A 21,298-nucleotide genomic window follows, 5' to 3' on the forward strand; every position below is an offset into this window, starting at 1 on the left:
GGAACTTGTTTATTTTTGATATAGAATATAATTCAATTATGAAACTATTACGGATAAAAATCTGTGTAGTCTATCGATCCCTTAATTTATCATTGCTTTGTTACACGCTTCGATAGTATTCTCGTTCAATGTTATTCCAAATCGAGTACAGTACATAGCAAAGCGTAAATATTTAACGGTAAGGTGAATGTATAGAAGAGGCATCAGATCGATCCGAAGAAACGACTATGGATTTACGCGCGAACTGGCTTTGAAATGTCCGATCCCTCTGGTCGATTGCCTCGCTTGCTAAAAATCTATTTTTGCGACGGGGAATCGCTGCAATTTGCCGCTAACGAGCTCGTGAAATTGCGAATCGCCTTGCAGTCGCACGGAGAACGAACGGTTGCTCGTGGATATCTCTTGTTAGAAAATTTATAGATATTAGATGCGCTTTAATAGTTTTGGCGAATGATTATTTTCAAATGAATATTCAAAGCAAGCGTAACTAAAAAATAATGGAAATTGATATGGAATAAAATTGCCCTTTTCAATTTAAGTATCGTTTTTCTTTCTTAAAACACCGTACGAGATTCTCTGACGATCAGGTAGCTCGATTTTTAGCAACTATTCCAATCTTTCTAATGTTTGACGCTGACATTTGTTCTCGATTGACGGGATAATTAAAAAGTAGACAAGCGTAAGTAAGGAACGACGCTTATGTACGATGATATAGGAATGATTTTTTCTTTTTGAGGTCAGATAAGAGTACCGAGGCGATACTTTTGATAAAATTCTTTTTAACGAAACTTGGAAATCGTCCGATACGGAATGTTGTATTTACTATCGATGCTAATCGAGTATTAGCATACAGATTATCGTTATTTAAATCTTCGAGGTAAATGTAAATATGATATAATATAAAACTGCGCAGAATAATTTTCGTTTCTACCTGATAATCAATTAAAATATGTAAATTTCCTTCCGAAGAGAAATCATACGTGTCTCTTTGATATATTCAATCAGCTCCTTTTCAACATTTCGAAACTCTCTGTCATAAAAAAACGACATTATAGGTTTCATTTTTTTACTACAATAAATTGTCCAACTAGTGAAATCTGTTATTAGACTTGCTCGTTGTCAACGAGCTTCGATAACATATTTTCCTTCCCTAATATTTATCACTGTTAATTTATAAGTTTCTTCTGCGGGTACTAGTAGCACTTTCACTGTTTTCAACTTTCTTCGTTCTCGCATGATTGGCTTGAATAATTGACGTTACATTTTATACTGGCAATATTATCGAATTACAAATACTAATTACCTATATGACTATTGTCATATATATATATATGTAATATATTTAATTCATATAAGATATTCATGTTGCAAAAGAAATTACAATACAATATTATAGGCAAAAAAATCATTTGGATAATATATTCAAGTAATCATATGTTTTATATTTTACAGGCGTAATTAGACGTTAAAAAAATACTTTCACTGTTATTATCATTTTTACGATCCGAGTATGAATTATCACGTGGCTGCAACTATTAACGCACACACTACGATCATAAAACGCGGATATTTGCAACGTGCAAATATTAAACACGTCCAGGTTTTTATATATTCAGAAAACAGAGGAACGTCATTAAATATTCGTGCATATTTATCTTTCATCGTATATATTCTTAAATAAACCACTGTCTACAAACATCGTATTTAATTAACGTAGTCACGAAGATGAGTCACTTATGATATACAAATCAATGTAAAACACCAAAATTATGAAAATTCACCAGGTGTTAATTTAGAATGTAAGAAATACATTTTGCAGAATCTTGTATTCCGGGTCAACGTTTTTCTTGCAATCGATAAGTATCTGAAAAAATGAAAGAGAAAAATATTTGAACTTATCTTACAGGAAACGCGATAGCGTATACCAATTTTTTCTTATACTCCAATTACCACAAATCTCAATTTTCTTAAAAATCTAACGTTTAAACGTTCGTTCAGAGCGTATACATTACTGCGATGCAAATGTGACTCTATTAACACCGATTAAGTTGACATACAGCTTGCATCATAATATCCTGGTGCGCGGCTATGCAAGTGGCTTGATTGTGGCGAGTTTGTTGACGACCACCGCGTTAATCTAAGAAACAAGTCGATTAGCGATTCCGTATAAACGTACATACATAGTTGGCGAATCGAATAATGGACGTGGAGGATAATAAGATGTGGAAGATAACAACGATACACTCACTTGTTTGTATCGTTTTGCATTTCAGTAGTATTTATTGCGAATGTTCTCTTTCCAATTTCCTTGTTAAGTTTGTACGATAGACAGATAGACATGAAAGTTGAAGCTAAAAAAAATAAAGGTATTCGAGATTTCAGTTCGCCAAAAACACATTTTTTGAAATTATTAAACAAATAAAATTGAATATCCGCCTTTAAAATGATGTATTTCGCAATTGCTTCGTTCCGAGAACGGAGAATACTCGTAGTAAATTAATCGTAACAAAAGTTTAATGACCCGCGAAGTTGAAAAATCCACCTAAGTAGGATGCGAGTTAATGTAATAACGCTCGAATAACCACTGTTTAAATGTCGTCGTAATCTCCGTCAAATTGTTTAGTGCAAATTGACGTATTACGTTCTCCTTTCCGAAACACTGGACTGGCCAGAAAAATGAGAGAAAAATCGCGACACTCCCGTTGTCTTCTTAGAACGAACTGTACATTGAACTTTAGATTCTACGCACAATCGTTTCTTGTGTAATGTTTCGATGTACGATGACGTATGTAAATTTTCTTTTATTTCTCGCTGTAACTTCTTCCTTATATCATTGATAACCTTTATGTGTTCTTATAGATAGATGTTATTTGATTAATACATGTATAGTGAGCAATCACAGTATATGTTGCGTCTCAATAATGACGATTTCTCCTCAGGGAAACGGATTAAAGACCGATCTCTACGCAATGTTCGTTTACTTGTGGAAATTCATCGTAGCATAAAAAAAAATAAACACAACATACACACACATACGCCACATAAATGGCGAGCATTTATTTATTTATTTTTTTATTTGCTTAACAGATAACACCCTTTGAGAAAGTTGATACGCTGGCAAACGAGTAAATATAATACACGCAGGAAATGAACATAAAGTCAAAAAAGATCGCGTAACAAAGATTTTGTACGGCAACGTTGATTTCGCATGGAGACACATGGAATATCGGATAATAGCTGAGATTGCTGAACGAAGCATTAAAATTGAACTAGATTCGAGATGTCGGGACAATCAACATGATCGTTTAATATTTTAGAAATAAACGATAAGTCGGATATGAGCCTGCGTTGTTTAGAGATAGCAAGTTGCAGCAAACTTAGAGTCGTATTGTAATCGTAAACAATTTTCAGGATTGGCTTGTAAATTTTGTAGAAGATGAAACGCAGATACTGAGATCGGATCTTAATTAACGTTGTCGGATTTGCGTGATAGTAGGAGAGAAGACAGAGGAGAGAGGAAGATCGAAGATAATCCATGGAATCTTGGACGTGATAAAGTGGTAGGACTTGAAAGATACGGGAGAATAGACCATCGTCGTCCGATCGATCGTTAATGACCGAATTGCTTATTATACCGAAGGCATCGCCAACTTCGATACGTAGTTCGAATAAATGAAACGTATTTTTACAGTAGATATCATAAACAGGAACATCAGGACGCTTGTGTACCGATTGAAAGAACGAGGCAAGACGATGAGCTATGTCAGAGGTGCTCGAAGGTACGAGATTTCTTAAAGGTACAATTATTTTCACGACTCCAGAAAGATTTAAAATTACGAGGTATTAACTTTTCTATCGAGTTAATATAAAAAGTCCTGCACTTTGCCGACAAAGCTTTGCTATCTGTACGAAGTTTAAAAAAGACAAGGTAATCGCTGTAGGCGTTGCATCGCTTAACAGAACGATGAGTCAGCTTTTTACTCTTTATCACAGCGATGAGTTCTTTAGAGAATCGCCTGGGGTAGGTGGATTGCAGCGATGATTGCAGTGGTATGAAGGTGTCAACCACGTATTTGAGATGATGTCAAGGTCATACAGAGTAGCATCCCAGTGGATAAAACAGAAATAACTGTTAATAAGGTGATAACGTTCGCAAATGATTTCCTCTTTGTTCGAATGATTGGCAGGAAAAGCAGATAAATTGTTCTCGATAAGTTAATGGACTGCAGTTCTTTTTGGCAAAATTCGCGTAGATTTGTCCCGAGCTTCGCAAATTTTCACCCGATGATGGCTAGAACGTTATCAGTCCGCCCGGAAGAAGTTAAAGTGTCTACGCGTACGCTGATAAGGTGGACATACAGTACAAACCAGTACAGTCCATCGGTTTCCAGCGAAAGAACGAGCACTGTGTGCGACATACAAGTGAAACGCGAGGCAATCGCGCTGCTACGAGAGACAATCGGATTGACGATATGCGTAGGACAACCCTTACATATTTTTTCCACCATATCGAGCTTTAGAAGTATCCCAAATTTGAGAAAATATCGAGCAATACTTTCGATGAAATTCAAATATAATAATAACGGGTGTAATCACGGCAGAGACGCTATAAACGCGTCGTTATATGTTTTATTCGTACAGTCTTACGCCGCGTAACCTTGTCATGTACCAAAATCCATCCCTCGATCAAGACGATCGCTGGCTGTACAAATATAATTAGTCGGACCCGCAATAATTCTAAGGAACTATCATTAAATTTAACATTTTCACTTTTAAGGCCCTTAATTGCTGCTTAAACATCCTACAGGTCGAGAAATTCATTAAGATTATTGCTCAATCCGGCAAAAGGAGGGATAAGTGGATTTTTCCCGCGTGCATTTCATTTTCCCGCAGTGCATTTTCACACGCAAGAGGCAGTTGATGGGACGACTAGCACCCATCGCTAGTTCCGTATGAATACTTCCGTCACAGAACGTAACTTACGTGCTATCATCCCTTCGAACAGAATACTTAACTTGAACAGAATATTAACAGAATACATTTTCTGGTCGACGCTCCAAACTAAGCACACAGAATAAAATTACCCTCTATAAGACCGTAATAAAACCTGTCTGGACCTACGGAATCCAACTATGGGGAACAGCAAGTAATTCCAACATTGAAATACTTCAACGCTTCCAATCGAAAACGCTAAAATCCATTATAAATGTACCCCGGTATGTCACCAACGAACTAATACATCGCGACCTCAAGATACCAACAGTCAAAGAGGAAATAGCAAATATAGCGTCAGATATAGCAAAAGAGTCAACAGACATCGAAATCCCCTAATTACTGGACTACATGATACGTCGGACCAGATCCGCAGGCTGAAGAGACGCTACCCGCTAGACCTAAACGCTAGATTCAATTAGTTATCTAAATTAAGTAATATTTACTTATTTATAATACTTACTTATAAATTATACTTATCTATAATAAGTATTAACTTATTATAAATATTTAGCCATGTCACTGCACCACGCCAGAAAAAATTACTGAAAATTCTCAATGCGAGAATTGATTGTAAATCTTAATAAATAAAAAAAAAAAAGAATACATTTTAACTTGTTAGTCACTCTTCACCTTATATTCTTCGAGGAAATGTCGTTGGAATAATGAGCATATTTAAATTGCTAAATCAGTGTTATAATTATTCAACCACCCCTATTATCTTAATCGAAATAGGGTATCGGCTGATTCGTGGCATCGATCATCGTATCGTAACGAGAATTTACGACTCTCGTTGGCGCGTTATACTGTGAACGCGTCCATTCGCGAAGCATATGGTTTTTTGTTAAATATATACTAAATATGTTTTATTTTATTCCCACTACTATTTTATTTATTTTTATTCGTTTATTTGATTCCCATTAATTATATACCCACTTTGAAATGTTCCACACAACCTGATAATCAATATTAACCGTCTATTCATCCAAAGGTATCCTTAACAGCGGCTTGAACAACTGGTAATAGAAATGAACTTTGTAACTTTATAACGTTTATATTGATTCATATTAACCTCTAATCAAAAAGGTTTGAGGTCCTCCGCTTAATAGCCTCGTTAACCCAATTTACACAAAAGAAGGGTATAGAGACGCGAAGATTAAAGGAACCATGAAGAAAGAATTTATAAGAACACTGTACTCGTATTATGCTAGTAAAAGAATGGTGTTCCGGAAATGAATTCAAGTGGTTTAATTCCTTCAGCAATTGCGTAAAAGCTGTTTGTGGCACATCATCACAGAAGACTGAAAATATGTGCTTTTATCTTGTCTAATTCTTAGAAACGATCGTATAAAAGGAAAAAGTGGATCTATAGTCTTTTTACAATTTTATCTTATTTTAATATTACTCTATTTTTTGATCCCATTAATGAACTACCGAACTGTAATATAATACGGTATACTTACGTATCACAAATAGATAACTTATATCATTGTGTTAGAGAAAGAGAGAGAGTTGATATATGCTACAAATAATTTTTAAGAACACAATTGAAACTATAAAACCTAAGAAAATTACTATTTCGTCTATGAGATATTATAACGGATACTACATTTTTAAGTATTTCATATACTTCTGCATCTGATGTACAATTAACTCTTCTATAAATGCACAAGCATCCACAGTCCAATTATCGCCTTTTACTAGAAAATTAAAAAATGTAAAAGTTAGTTTTAGTCGAAGTTTCGTATGCAATTTAACTAACGTTAAAATAATTTCCTGGAATGCGCAAGACGATATAATTAAGCGGAAGATTTATGCACCAAAATAGACGAGTGCCCTGAATGAAATAGTTCTTTTATTCTACTCTTAACATCGTACGATATCTCTCCTAGTACGATGACCCGACAGAATGTTCGTTGACTTTCGGTACGAAGAAAGGATCTGTCCATGAAGATTTTATTACCAGTCGTAGTATCTTTTCCGTATTTTTTAAGCATCTTTCCGTATAATACCGTAATAACATGATTTTTTCCTGCTTAACGGGGAATTCCGTTGCAATTTCATAGTTATCGATATCTGACTTGCTACAAATGTAAAATCAAAAACAACGACCAACAGAAGAGTATTAATTTAAAGCCCCGCTAATGATGACGTATTAATAAACGTCGTGCATCCATTGCTTATCCTCGTCACGTCGCCTTCGATGAGAAACGAGAGAAATCACTCATGGAAGATACCATTTCCCTTTGAATGAAAGATACCGCTTTGAGAAACTTTTAAGGTAGATATTTTTTAACTGAAAAATTCAAATAAACAATTTCTAATTACTTTCTGTTCTACAAATTTATATTTGATACAAAAGTTCTCGACTGTTATAATTTCCTAGACGCTACTAATTACTGAAATTTACGTCTTGGCGTTTATTAAAGGGAGAGAGCGACAGAGAAATCTAAGAGAAAAAATGGCAAACGCTAATCTCTTTAAAGCAGTCATGTAACAGGGGTCTTACCTCGAAACACAGGAAGCTACTGATACGCCTTATCGATATCAGCTACGCTGGAAAACCAACAATGAGAAGCCTCTGGGGTAATTTCCATTATTACTAACTTTGAAAACTAGTACAGAAAAAACGGTGAATGACCTATTATCCTGCTGGATATCGGGTTCGTGACACTGCAAAATATTCTCCATTCCTTCCAAGAATTTTGCCCACAAAATCTGCCCTCTCTCTCGAAGTAATGCAATTGTTACAAAAATTCTGTTTATTGCGTTAATTCGTATAATCTGATTGCTCGTAAATCCAGTTTTGGTTGAGAAAACGACTCTTGCCATTGGTGCGGACTTCGTAAAAGATTCTCGAACTCGCACGAAAGTAAACGCGCCTCGCGCTATACCAAGGTATGAACTGTACACGAATCGAGAACGAAAGTGTTGAGACAGAGAGATATGGGGCACGACTCTACTAGCCTACTTTTACCAGCCTCAATTTCACTAACCTACATCTGCAGCCCACGACCAACTTGAGAGTTTCGTTTCGTTTCGTTTTCACTTTCGCTGACCGCAACAGTCGTCCTGACCCGACCCAACCGAGATTTCTATTAACCTAGCACACGCTTGCCGAACAGATCTCTCTCTGTCGCACCGAGGAAACTAGAGTGTCCTGGGTCAGGATCACGTTCACTTTCGCCGCTCTCTACTACGGCCACTTTCGATTTCCGTCACTTTCGACTCTGCTCTCACAGCTCGTTTGTTAACATTTTGTCGACGGGCTTAAACATAATTAATTTTAGTTTTTAAAAAATAGCATCATTTTTCTCGAAAGAGTCAACAGATCTTGTATAGGAAATAACGTTGATTCACGTTGGTCGATGTTCAATTTATTTGGAGTCTCGTATCTTGTATTCGTTTCTTGTATTTTGACGCTGAAATTAACTTTGGGAAACAATGCACAGCATAATAGCAATTATACTCTTAAATCTCATAAGTATTGTAATTTAAATAAAAATAAGAGGAGAATTATGTAACCGTGCAACGTTCTCCTCCTTCGACGCCTGTATTATTGCAACCTGTCAATATCTCCGAATAAATGCATCGACCTATAGATAGTCTTCTCGCGCGTGTACCTAATAAACAGCCATTGATAAGAAACGAACGTAGTCCTTTTAGTTGTAAATCGTATATCTTCAAATTATTACAAAATTGAATATCTGCGAATTAAATTTAATCAAATTCTACAGTTAATAATTTTTCATGGTATCTTTCATCATAGACGATAGCATTTTTTCATCGAGTTTGATTGAAAATAATAAAATTATATATTATATTTATAACACAGAGATTCGAGTGTGACTGCCACATCATCACGATAAATCTTATTTAATTTACCATTCCAGGAATCGGCGTGGAAGTTACGTATGAAGGATTTCGGATACCTTCTTTTTTAACGCGTAACGATTGTTTATGGTACGGCAAAGTATTACATGAGAAATGAGATGAATCATCGTAATAATAGCCATAAATTTTTCGCGATAAGAAAAATTTATCTGGCGGCGACTGTATAAAAGGACCTCGAAAAATGTAGCCTATCAGTAAAGAAAGAGTGTCAACGTGTCGTCGAGAATTGTATCTAATAAAAGTTTCAAAAAATGAAAGGTAACGCTGAGAAATTAAATATTATTCGAATGGGTGAAAAAAGTATCCTAAATTAATTAGAAATTTATTTTTATATCTATCAGTCTTCTAAATAATTTTTCCATTCGATAAACAGAGTTAACAAAAATTAGCTTCTTTTGTATAAAAAAATAATATCGTCCAAAGTATCAATAAAAAATAATGTTTTCTTACAATCGACAGTTATCATCAATATCCTCCTCGTCTCTTCGGTCGTTTATGTCTATGGCGCTCCTTTCGACAAATCAGAATGGCTTTCCGCGATCAGAAAGCTCAAAAGAGAACGAAACCTCGAGGAAGAAAATCCACTCACATGGCTGCACAACTCGAATACAGAAAAAAGTGCGTCGAACTCTGACTATCTGCAATGGCTGCTTCGAAACTCGAAACATCGTGACGTGAAACAAAGCAATAAAAAGCATGAAAAACATTCCATTCCCTTAAACCTACTACATACAAAAAACAAGTCTGATTCATCGGACAGATCCGATTCCGAGCAAAGCGAACTGATCTTATTTAGGAAGAAGGACACCCGACAGAAAAATTCAAACGAGGAAGAATCTGTGGAGAAAAAGTCTGGCGAACTGAGTATTCGTAAAAGGAACTCTGACGAAGAATATTCTCGCGAACAAGACTCTCATAAGCGGAAATCTGATGGAAATCGTCGTCGTAAAAAGGATCGTCTTGAAAAAAGTTCTCCCGAATCGTGGAGTTTAACGGATAAAAGCGATTCCTCCGACTCGAGTTCTGCCAGTTCCTCTGATAAATCTAATAAGAAACACCAGAAACGCAGTGAATCTAATTCCATAGATAGAAAAAAGAAAGACGATTGGCAGGGAAATGACGGTGATAAAAGTTCAAGTTCCAGTTCTTCGTCAGAGTCTAGCAGCGATTCATCTTCTAGCGAAGAAGATTTCAAGGAATATTTAAAAAAATCGTTGAATAAAAAGAAAAACTACAAAGAAATAAAATATATACTTAAACATTATAAAACGAACGTTCAATACAGGAAACTGTACGAATGGAACAGACGTAGGTATTTGGAATGGAAGAGAAAGATAGACTTGAAGAAGAAAATAATAAAAGCAAAGAAAAATTTACATACAGATAAATTAATGAGCATTTGTAATATATTAGAAGATAGCGATCAACGTGAAGATAAAATAAGGAAATGTGTAAGAGATTATTTGTCTACGAAAGACGAATTTATCTTTGTAACAGATCTATCGTTGATTCGTCTCTTGTCGTCTGACGAGAATAAAGTTAATAAGTCTGTAGAGATAGAAAACGAAAGTGGTTTTGAAATAAAAGTTTTAATCGAAGATAATTCACGATCTGGTGATGACTCGAAACAAGCTAAAACTGTGATCAAAACGATTGATAAAGTAATCAATGGCGGTGAACTTTGGAAAGAAACAGAAACTATCAACGTAACGGGTAACGTTTATATTTATATACATAATTAATGTATTATTATTATTAATGTATTATTGTTATACGCTCAGTATGAAATTAATCATTTTAATTTCCTAAACAGATGATGAACAAGCAGCTGTTAACGGAGACAATGGTTCCGATAAGGAAGAAAAATTACCCGGTAAAGACAAGACAAACACAGCTGAAGCAACTTGTAACGGACAAGCAACAAACTCTACTTTTCGACAACATAAAGTTATTTCAGCGGGTGGACAGGAAGTAGTGGTAGAATCTGGTTCAAACTCAGGATCAGTTGTAGTTGAAGGAGGAATCAGAATTTCGGGCAACACCGAGGTAATAAGACAAGCAAGCGATAGCTCAGTGATATAGACCTTTAGTGATAGCAATAAGCAGGTACATTCACAATACACGATAATAAATACACGACTAAGTAACGATGATTTTCTTCACAGACAGGAAACGCAAACGCTGGAAATTCCAAGGATGCTGCGAACGAATCAGGGGACTCAAACGCTCATGAATCTGCAACATCAAAATCCCAAAAGACAACTTCTCAATCAGCTTCACAAAGCGAAGCTTCTAGAGAATCAGAAAATCAACGTACAACTGAACCTTCCAGTTCTAAATCAAAAACAGTTATTAATGACGCTCCATCCGGCAATGATCGTGCTACGATTAGACCAAATAACTCTTTAGGTGAAAGTTCACCAGCTAGCGGTAGTGCCAGCGGATCAGAGGATTCGAATATTAACGAATCATCAACTGCACCATCATCTCGACAAACAACTTCAGGGGCTCGACAAACAGCGTCACGAGGTCAACAGGCAACTTCTCAATTAGCTTCGCAAACTGCAGCGTCCAGGATCTCAGAAAATGAGCAGACAACCGAAGCCTCTAGCTCCAAATCTGAAACAGTTGTCAGTGATAATTCATCCAGCAATGATAATAATACGGATAAACCAAACGACGCTTCGAATAAGAGCTCAGCACCCGGCAGTGACACGAGTGAATCGAGAAAATCGACTTCACAAACTGGACCGCCGTCTGGAGCATCAAACAACGCTTCAAACGAAGAATCTACCACTGATGCTGGCGAATCGAGTGTTAGTCGATCAGCGACATCGGGAGAAGTAACATCGGTATCTCGAACAAAAGATTCCGAAGTAACACGAAAACAACAGGCTATTGAATCGTCGACTGTCAAACCAGTTAACAATGGCAGCGTTACAGCCGAAACAGGCAACGGTGTAGATAACGGAGAAACATCCACCGATACCAACAAACAGACAGATGCTAGTGCTAGCGAGTCTAGTACATTGAGGAACGAAGAAATACGAACGTCTACGACTTCGCGTACCAAGTCAGAAACTACTACTACCAATGGCAGCGTCAACGTTTCGAGTAACGTAGATGACAGTGGTAAACCTACTGACAGTGCAGATGCACAAACAGATTCAAATACCAGTGAATCTTCAACATCGAAGGCTAAGGAAACGACATCGCCTGCTCCTCAAACAGAAAATTCTGGACAGACAAATGAAGCATCGACTTTGAAGCTGAAAGCTACTCCTAGCGATGATAGTGCTGGTGTATCGAATAACGTAGATATTACAACTGATACAAACGATGTTTCACATGATAGTGAAAGATCCACTGGCAGTAAGGGCGATCATGCTGCAGCGTCGAATGACGAGCAAACAACATCATCTTGGCAACCTGAAACTTCTAATGTTACAGATAGACAGCAGGAGATTGAAACACCAAATCAGGAGTCGGAAACAACTCGTGTAATTACCAATGGTGATGAAACGAGTACAAACAGTCCCAATGAGCAAACGAAACCAAGTGCTTCGACGTCAGATACAGAAGCAGCTTCCGTTTCTCAAGCTGGAGGAAGTTCTAGTGCGACACAAACAGTACAGGTGACTGAAGCATGGAACTCCGATTCAGAAACGACGAGTAATGCGGAAAATACAAATAATGCAAAGGGTACTTCGGACAATAGCGGAAAATCGACTAGCAGTTCTAATCGACAAACAGATTCAAACGATGACGGATCCATCGCAACAGAAAGCGAAGAAACAACAGCGGCTAGTTCTCAAGCCAATGGTTCAACTGTAACAGGAGAAAAGCGAGGCAATGAAACATCAAGTACACAAGCGGAAACCAATCTTAGTAACGACAGTGCCAACGCTATTACCGTCACTGGCAAAAATCCCAATGTTATCACTGTGACTGATGACAGTGCCAATAAAAGTTCGGACAGCGATAATTTAATCGCAAGTACTAGTCGGCAAACAGATTCAAATGCTGAAACAACAAATTCGAACGATAGTAAGTCTACTACGAGAAGCGTGCAGAGAATATCTCCCTCTCAAACTGACCAATCTATCGTAAGTGGAACAGAACGATCGACTGAAACAGCGGATACTCGGACAGCTTCTATTGACGAATCTTCTAGCACATTAAATGGTTCGAACATTACGATTATTGTTATTAATGGCACAGAGAATGATGGAACATCTATCAGCGTTGATAGCGAAACAAATTCTAATAGCAGTGAATCAGTAACCGCAAGAGGAGAGAGCGAAACTTCTACCGATTCAGATGGACGACTTGCAACTGAAGAATCATCTTTAAAGCCAGGAACTACCCAAACTGATGATAAGATCAATACATCGAGCAACATAGGCGAAGCAATTGAAACGGAGACAACTCTAAGTAACGAAGAAACGTCTACCGATGAAAGTAACGGGCAAACAGACTCAACTGTTACCGAATCCACGACTGTAGAAAACGCACGAACATCGGCATCTTCCTCTCAAACTGAAACGTCCAGTGGTCAATCCGAAACAGAACAGTCGGTTGAAGCGTCCGGTGCTCGAACTGAAACAGTTGCTACCGACGAACCTGCCGGTGCATCGAGCGGTTTGAACACTACGATTGTTGTTAACGATGGTACAGATAGCGAAACATCAACCGGTGCTAATAGTGGAACATCAAGGAGCACCAGTAGCGAAACGACAGAGTCCAGCGTTGGTGAATCAACAGGTTCTACTGCTAATGAATCGACAACAGCAGGAGGAGAAATAGATACATCTTCTCCAAGAAGCGAAGCTTCTACTGGGGCAGGTACAGAAGTTGCAACTGAAGAATCACCTTCGGTATCAGAAATAACAGTAGCTGATGATAACGTCAATGCATCGAGCAGTAATCGTGTGGTAACGGGTGAAACAGACGCTGCTGTGAGTAACGAAGAAACGTCTACCAACGAAAATGATGTGCAGACACATTCAAGTACTACTGAATCCACAACTTTAAAAAGCGCACGGACAACATTGTCTCCCTCCCAAACTGAAGAGTCTAGCGTATCTGAAACAGGACAATCGACCGAAACGCGGAGCGTTCAGTCCAAAAGAGTTCCTACTGATAATAGTATCAATGATATGTATAATAATAGTAGTACTAGCAGTGGTATTTTGGAAATTAACGAAAAATCAACGACCAGTATCGACGAAATAGATTCAAGTCCTAGCGAAGTTACAACTTCGGAAAATACTCAAACAGAACCATCCATCGTCCAAGCTACCGATATCGTTACAAAAGTAGCATCAACAACTGAATTGCAAACTCTGCAACTAGAAATCATTCTTACTGATGTCAATGGCACTGTATCGGATTCTTACATAGTTGTACTTGATAAAAACAGTAATAACACAGATAGTATCTTGGATATTATTAATAGATTACCTAACAGTAGCAGCAAACAAACAAATTCAAAAGTTGATAAGTCTGCTACTTTAGGAGATGCGGAAATATATAACACACTCGCTTCGGAAGCAGTGCCATCGGTTCAACCAAATACCGATGTAAAACCGGAATCTCCTATAGTAGGAATAAATTAAAAATGATTAGTAGAGGTGAAGAAATATGTACGTCGATACCGAAAATTGTATAATTATTCGTTAAAAGTTACTTGGTTTCTCTCGTCGAATAATTTACTAATTAACAATATCGGTGAATCGATAAGGAAGTAGTTACAGGTTACAGACTTCAGATAATTTCTAATTTGAAGATTCATTTGCAAAGATTTCATTTGTTTTATTATGAAACTTGTTCCTTGTGTAACAGAGTCAACTTGTGGATTATGCGAAACATCTATTGGTAGGTACTAATAATTTATATAAATACATAAAGAGATCTAAGAGATAAAAATTTAACTGGCAACTTGTGACTTGTAAAATTTCTCTAATAATATTGCCAGAATTCTGTGCAAAAGATCCCTCATAGAATGACATAAACATTCTTTAAACGTTGATTTCTAATTTTAATAATACAGAAAAAATTAAAATTAAATTAATTTAATATCATTAAAAGAGTTATCATTTAAAAGAAAAGAGTATACCGTTAACTATATTACGATATAATTACCAATTGGAACAATTATTAAAATTTATTAGGAGTATTTACAATAAAAACTTGCGCTGAGCAATCATTAAGAAAACCTTACGTCATGTATTTCTGTTCAAATCTTTCAGATATTCGTTGAAAAATGATGACGGTGTAACATATATAAGTAATAAAGATCATAGTTGTAAAGAAAAAAGGCGTAAAATGTTTGTCATTTCATCACATGATATATGAGATAAACGGTGACGCTCCGCTGTTGAACGACTTGATTTATGGAATTTACGATAATAAATACCCAAAATGGTTCGTTTGAAAAATATTCAGAACGGAAATACTTCATTAGAATATTTTACATTATATCAAGATAAACGATAAACGATAAAACGATACCAATATATCAAGATAAACGATACTTTTGTACCTGCTTATTTTTTCCACGACAAAGTAGCGGTGTAAAGCTTCGAACAGCCTGTATCGATTCCTTTAGTTTTATTAAAAAGCCGAATTACAAACATTCGATAATTCTGTTAATTAGCGACTATTCGCCAATGCGTATACTCGGAAGTGTCGTCGAATTTTTATAATCTTCTTATTGCAATGCTCGATTACGTATACGAAACAATTCGATTTAAATAACATTTTTTACAAAAGGAAGAAATACCGACCGCTACATAGCACTCTTTAGGATAACGACGACTACTATTTCTATGTATATACGTATACATATTATATATACGCTCGCATGTACGATACGAATAATTTTTATACAAATAAATAATATTCTAATTAAGGATCTTTACAGATTTAAATGCTAAGTAACAGAAGTAAAAATTAAATAATACAAAACAACGAAATTTTCCCAATCGAACAGCCGTTCTAAAACACTGTCTCGTTCCCATTGTCGGCCACGTAACGGATCGTTCGCGTGTCCGGTGGCAGCCGATCCGGGCCGCAGTCATCCTGAAGCCACCGTATCGGTCAGTACAGTGTCCGTGACACGTCTTATATCGGCCAGTGATATCTCGACCTGTCCTCGATCGGGTCAGAGTGCGCATTACGCAGCAAAGGCAGCCAATCCCGTCGACAAACTGGAACGTAACGACGAACCTCTGCGTTCGCTCGGTTCCAGTTCGATAATAAACAGCTATTTGCTTTCCGTTATTAACGAGACGAGGATGCGTCCCATAAATATAAATGCGGTTATTCACATTATTTCATTGATAAAATCGACTCGACCATATATAATAGTTGGACGAATGTAACTGCTTCCAGACACAGTGTTTTAGGTTTTACATAGATACACAGTCAAAGTTCTAACGTATTCGGATAAGATGTTGACCGTTTTACTGACCTTGGCAGTGACTAGTGCTGTGGGAGAAGTGGTGAACATCCACGTAAACAATGTAAGTATCGTGAGAAATATTTGTTTCCAAGAATAGTTTAAGGTTTAGATGTAAGGCAAAGTATAATTTGAATTTGAATAGCTGTATTTGTTTTACGAATGTTTCTCTTTTTTTTCTTTTAACTGTGTCTTAAGAAGTTAGAATTTAAAATCATGTTTTTTGACTATTTCTGTATAGGTATTTTATAGTAGGAGATCGCGACCAATTTTTTGTTTCTTTTTTAATTTTTTTTTCTTTACAAGCAAATTACTATTCGAGTATTGCAATTTTTATAAGAAAATGACGCTCAAACCGCTAATAATCGAAATCGAGTATTTCTCGACGCCTGATATATATGCACCTTTTAATAGTAATCTAATAGCAGGTGTTTTATTACATTTAAGGTATCATATTGAAATATAGTCGCTTAGTCTTTCGAGATTTTTATCAAATGCTTCTGAAATATTAGCGAATCGATCTATCGCGTGAACTCGACTAATGAAATATTCTGTTTTTCATCGATCGTTCAACGCGTTAGTTCAATCGGACAATTTGTTTGGATTTGGAAAGGCAGTTTACGTGGATGTAGCAATGCGGCACACTCTCTAATTGAATACGCGTGTTTACACCGTTTAAGTTGGCCAACGAAATAATAGAGAGATATGCAGCGATTTTGAGAAGAAATTCTCAGATTCGTAACTTCGCAATTCCAGGATACGCAGTCGAAATTCAGCTTCGAAGTCGATTACGAGAACAACCAATTTCTGCTGGATGGAAAACCCTTCCGATACGTATCCGGCAGTTTTCATTACTTCCGAACGCCCAGGCAATATTGGAGAGATCGTTTAAGAAAAATGAGAGCAGCCGGGTTAAACGCTGTTTCAACGTGAGTTATTTTTTTCTCATTATTCGTACACCGCTAATCCAATCAAATTAATTTATTCCTATGTCAAAGTTTACGATTAAAACGTTCTCATCGTTCGAAAATTGCAATATTAGATGCTTTTGCTTCTCATTCGTATCTTACCGCTTTAATTTCGAAGGCGAACGTTCTTCTCGCGATTTCATCCGCAGATACGTGGAATGGAATCTTCATCAACCGACTGAAAATGAATGGCATTGGACAGGTGACGCGGATGTAGTAGAGTTCATAAACATCGCTCAGGAAGAAGGTTTGTTCGTGCTTTTGAGGCCAGGCCCTTACATCTGCGCGGAAAGAGATTTTGTAAGTATTTCTCGAAAATGTTGTATTTTTTCATTTTCTATTTCATCGTTCATGAAAATAAATAATGTGTTATATTTAGGGTGGACTTCCATACTGGTTACTAGGACGAGTGCCGGACATAAATTTGCGTACAAACGATCCACGTGGGAATTTTTAACGATTTTTAACTGCAGGTTATTTCTAAAATTTTTCCCGTAATCGAAGTTTTCCTTTCACTTTGCAGGATACATGAAATACGTAGAAATATATTTAAACGAAGTATTGGACAAAGTTCAGCCCTACCTAAGAGGAAATGGAGGACCTATAATAATGGTTCAGGTACGAAAAAGATACTTTCCAGTTGCCAGTATTTCATGACAAATAACTATTATTTTAATCGCAATGATATTTCATTCGGAAAAGAACACGTTTTGGTCCGCTCTCGAAATATCATCGTTTCTTACTTTTAGTTTTTCTAAGAAAGAAAATATACTTTTCTCTAACGTTTTTAAGAAAGATTGGTGACACAATTGCTAGAAAATACTTGTCCGATAATTCTGCGTGAAGCGAAGAGAAGTAGTAAGACTACGAAATAAATTCGCAAAAATATATTAACAATCGTCGAACTGCGAATTTCTTAAAAATGAAATCATAGTGGCGATCATGGGATTTCGATGATGTTTTAGGTGGAAAATGAGTATGGAAGTTACGCGTGTGACAGGGAATACTTGATTCGGCTTAGAGACATAATGAAACAGAAGATTGGTACGAAGGCACTTCTGTATTCGACCGATGGATCAAACGCGAATATGCTACGTTGCGGATTTGTACCAGAGGTTTATGCCACCGTCGATTTTGGATCCAACACGAACGTGACGAAAAACTTTGAAATAATGCGCATGTATCAGCCACGAGCAAGTATCTACGAATAATTAAAATCGTAATAATTTACACAATAAGACATATCGATCGTTGATCATCGTACAGTTACGATTATTAAACGTGAATTTTTAATTAGATGCTTCGTATCGAAGTGACAATATCGGTGATATAACACCAAGTACTTTGATTGAATTTCATGCATATACGTATAAAATAAATTTATCTCCAATTTTATACAATATTTGTGAACAGGTTTCGTGAGACATTTATTGCTCTCGTTATTTAAATATGACTTTATATGGAAATATATGTATATAACGAATGTGTATAACGCAACAGTTGTTAGACACGTGTGCGGTGTATATCGACATATGCACATTCTCCTTCAAGGCTACATCGCGTTATAAGTGTTATATCACGTAAGGTTAAAACCTACGAGTAAGATCAGAGACATTCGTAATATGCCAGTTGTCAGTGTTCAAAACGTAGAATACGCGTTTAGATTTAAATATTTGAAATACGCTTTTAATCAGTAAAATCAGTAGAACTTAATTCGAACGACATGCTAATAAGAAACAATTGCTCTACTTTTTCTATTTATCTTTTTAAACGACTTGTCGGTCAAATTGAATAACTCTTAATAATTTTTTCTTGTTAAATGGCTATGTTTCGTTTCTCTTTAGGGTCCCTTGGTAAATTCTGAATTTTATCCCGGATGGTTGACACACTGGCGGGAACCGTTTCAAAGAGTACAAACTGCAACAGTTACGAAAACCTTAGATGAAATGCTATCTTTGGGTGCTTCCGTTAACATATACATGTTCTACGGTGGAACAAATTTTGGTTATACCGCCGGTTGGTACAATTTTTCTAATTTTCTAATTTCTACGAAAAATTGAGAACAATTTTTTTCAATTTTTCCTTAAAAAAAAACGGCTAGAACACGCGTCAAATCGTTGAAAAATATCGAAAAAGAAATAAAAAAGAAAATTCTCGGTACATGTGTCACATCTGCAAGTTCCTTTTCCGAGAAGAAAATTTACATAATATTCCTAGATAGCTTTCTCAACGGGCGGGAAAACTATCGGTTTATTAATTGAAAAATTTAATTGTATCGTGTTCGATACACGGTACATGACATATGCTTGTATAATAAATCTTAACATTCAGAAACTCTTCGTCTCGTCGATATGATAAGACTACAGCTTCGACAACTGTATAATGTACATAGATACTAACTCAAACGCACGATGCCACAGGTGCTAACGGTGGCCACAACGCATACAACCCGCAATTGACCTCTTACGATTACGATGCTCCGTTAACCGAAGCTGGTGATCCAACGCCGAAATACTTCGGGATCAGAAATGTCATATCCAAGGTATTATTCACGATTCTCCAAGAAACTGGACAACGTTCTTGTCTTTTTCCCCCAATTTATAATAATAATAAATATAAAAATCGTGGTATACGTTACTCTTACATCTCGTTAAATAGCATCGATTTTTTCCTGCAGTATTTACCATTGCCAAACATGTGCCTTCCATCGCCATCTCCAAAAGGAGATTACGGTACGGTTCTTCTTTTGCCAATTTTAAAATTATTCGAACCTCGTGCCCGACAATTATTTGGAACGATCATGGTCGAAGCAACGAACCCATTGACGTTCGAAGAACTGGGACTGCCTCATTGGCTGGTACTATACGAGACCGATCTAGTTCGTTGCTGTCCCGATCCTGCGATTTTACACGCCAAGGTTCGGGACAGAGCGTTGGTCTACGTAGACGATTATCTCGTTGGATTTCTAAGCCGCACCGATAATATCTACGATATAAATATAAAGGAGCTTTACGGACGAAGACTGAAGCTACTGGTCGAGAACCAAGGACGATTGAACTATGGAAGTGGACTTCGCGATTATAAGGTCAGCTAGTCAATTTCATTGTTCCTTGACACAATTGCATCGAAGTGGATTAACGCGTGGTAGTCTGATTTTTCTTAGACACTGAGAAACAAATTTTAAAGCTAGCTCAACCAAACTTCCGCCGATCGAATTCTTTTCTCTGAACCGCCAACATTTGAACAGCGCATTATTCGAATGAGAAATCGCGAAGAAAATAGGATGATCTTACGTAGCTATAAAAATAACGATAAATTCGCGTATCATCTTATTCGTTGAATGTTCCTTCTGTCTACTAGGGTGTTTCAGAGGTAACTCTAAACGGTATTTCCCTTGGCCCTTGGAAAATGACTGGATTCCGTCTGGATAGCGTCCCGTCTACTCCTCTCGACGACATCGAATCCACCCTATCCATAAGCAAAACTCTTATCCATGGCCCAGTTATACTTCGAGGAAACTTTTCAATCTCTGGCCAACCGATGGACACTTATCTAAACACTGATGGTTGGGGCAAGGGAGTTGCTTTCGTCAACGGACGCAATTTAGGTCGATATTGGCCGCTGGCTGGTCCTCAAATCACTCTCTACGTTCCTGCATCATATTTGAGAACAGGTGAAAACGAGTTATTGCTGGTTGAATTGGAATATATACCGATGTCCAAGGAGATGAAGCTGCAAAATGAACCAATTCTTGACTACAAAGTTCGATATTCCAATAGCCAGGATAACTCGAACGATATACGTGTTGTAGTCTAATCGTTGCTCGGAAAAATTTTACGAAGCTTTTAGTCTTCTTCGTTCTTAGAAGGCCGGTTATCGTGAACCGTGTCCAGGATGATTGCTGCGTAATGATGTTCCTTAGGAAATTGTACGAAGAAAATAAATTTTATACTGATACGCAATTGGAAATTTCTCGATTAGT

The 21,298-nt window shown here is 36.8% G+C and overlaps 2 protein-coding genes and 1 long non-coding RNA gene across 3 annotated transcripts; 2 read left to right on the forward strand and 1 right to left on the reverse strand.

Annotated features, from left to right (window-relative positions):
- Nucleotides 1–1,551: 1,551 nt before the first annotated feature.
- LOC138184959 (uncharacterized) lies at nt 1,552–2,740 on the reverse strand. The gene is made up of 3 exons (XR_011174464.1): nt 2,249–2,740; nt 1,951–2,137; nt 1,552–1,864 (listed from the first exon to the last, which is right to left on the reverse strand). It is a non-coding gene; the product is annotated as an uncharacterized LOC138184959 (long non-coding RNA).
- Nucleotides 2,741–9,137: 6,397 nt separating this feature from the next.
- LOC138185156 (dentin sialophosphoprotein) lies at nt 9,138–14,647 on the forward strand. The gene is made up of 4 exons (XM_069123863.1): nt 9,138–9,144; nt 9,346–10,599; nt 10,700–10,932; nt 11,052–14,647. Exons 1-4 carry the CDS (start codon nt 9,138–9,140, stop codon nt 14,502–14,504), a joined length of 4,947 nt encoding a protein of 1,648 aa, XP_068979964.1. The 3' UTR covers nt 14,505–14,647.
- Nucleotides 14,648–15,951: 1,304 nt separating this feature from the next.
- LOC138185314 (beta-galactosidase) lies at nt 15,952–21,285 on the forward strand. The gene is made up of 10 exons (XM_069124186.1): nt 15,952–16,412; nt 17,105–17,277; nt 17,466–17,616; nt 17,696–17,759; nt 17,840–17,934; nt 18,282–18,509; nt 19,161–19,332; nt 19,737–19,858; nt 19,994–20,401; nt 20,677–21,285. Exons 1-10 carry the CDS (start codon nt 16,341–16,343, stop codon nt 21,130–21,132), a joined length of 1,941 nt encoding a protein of 646 aa, XP_068980287.1. The 5' UTR covers nt 15,952–16,340; the 3' UTR covers nt 21,133–21,285.
- Nucleotides 21,286–21,298: the final 13 nt, after the last annotated feature.

The sequence above is a fragment of the Bombus flavifrons genome, chromosome 11 (assembly GCF_040668555.2).
Source record: "Bombus flavifrons isolate JBK064 chromosome 11, iyBomFlav1_principal, whole genome shotgun sequence".
Classification (NCBI taxonomy): domain Eukaryota; kingdom Metazoa; phylum Arthropoda; class Insecta; order Hymenoptera; family Apidae; genus Bombus; species Bombus flavifrons.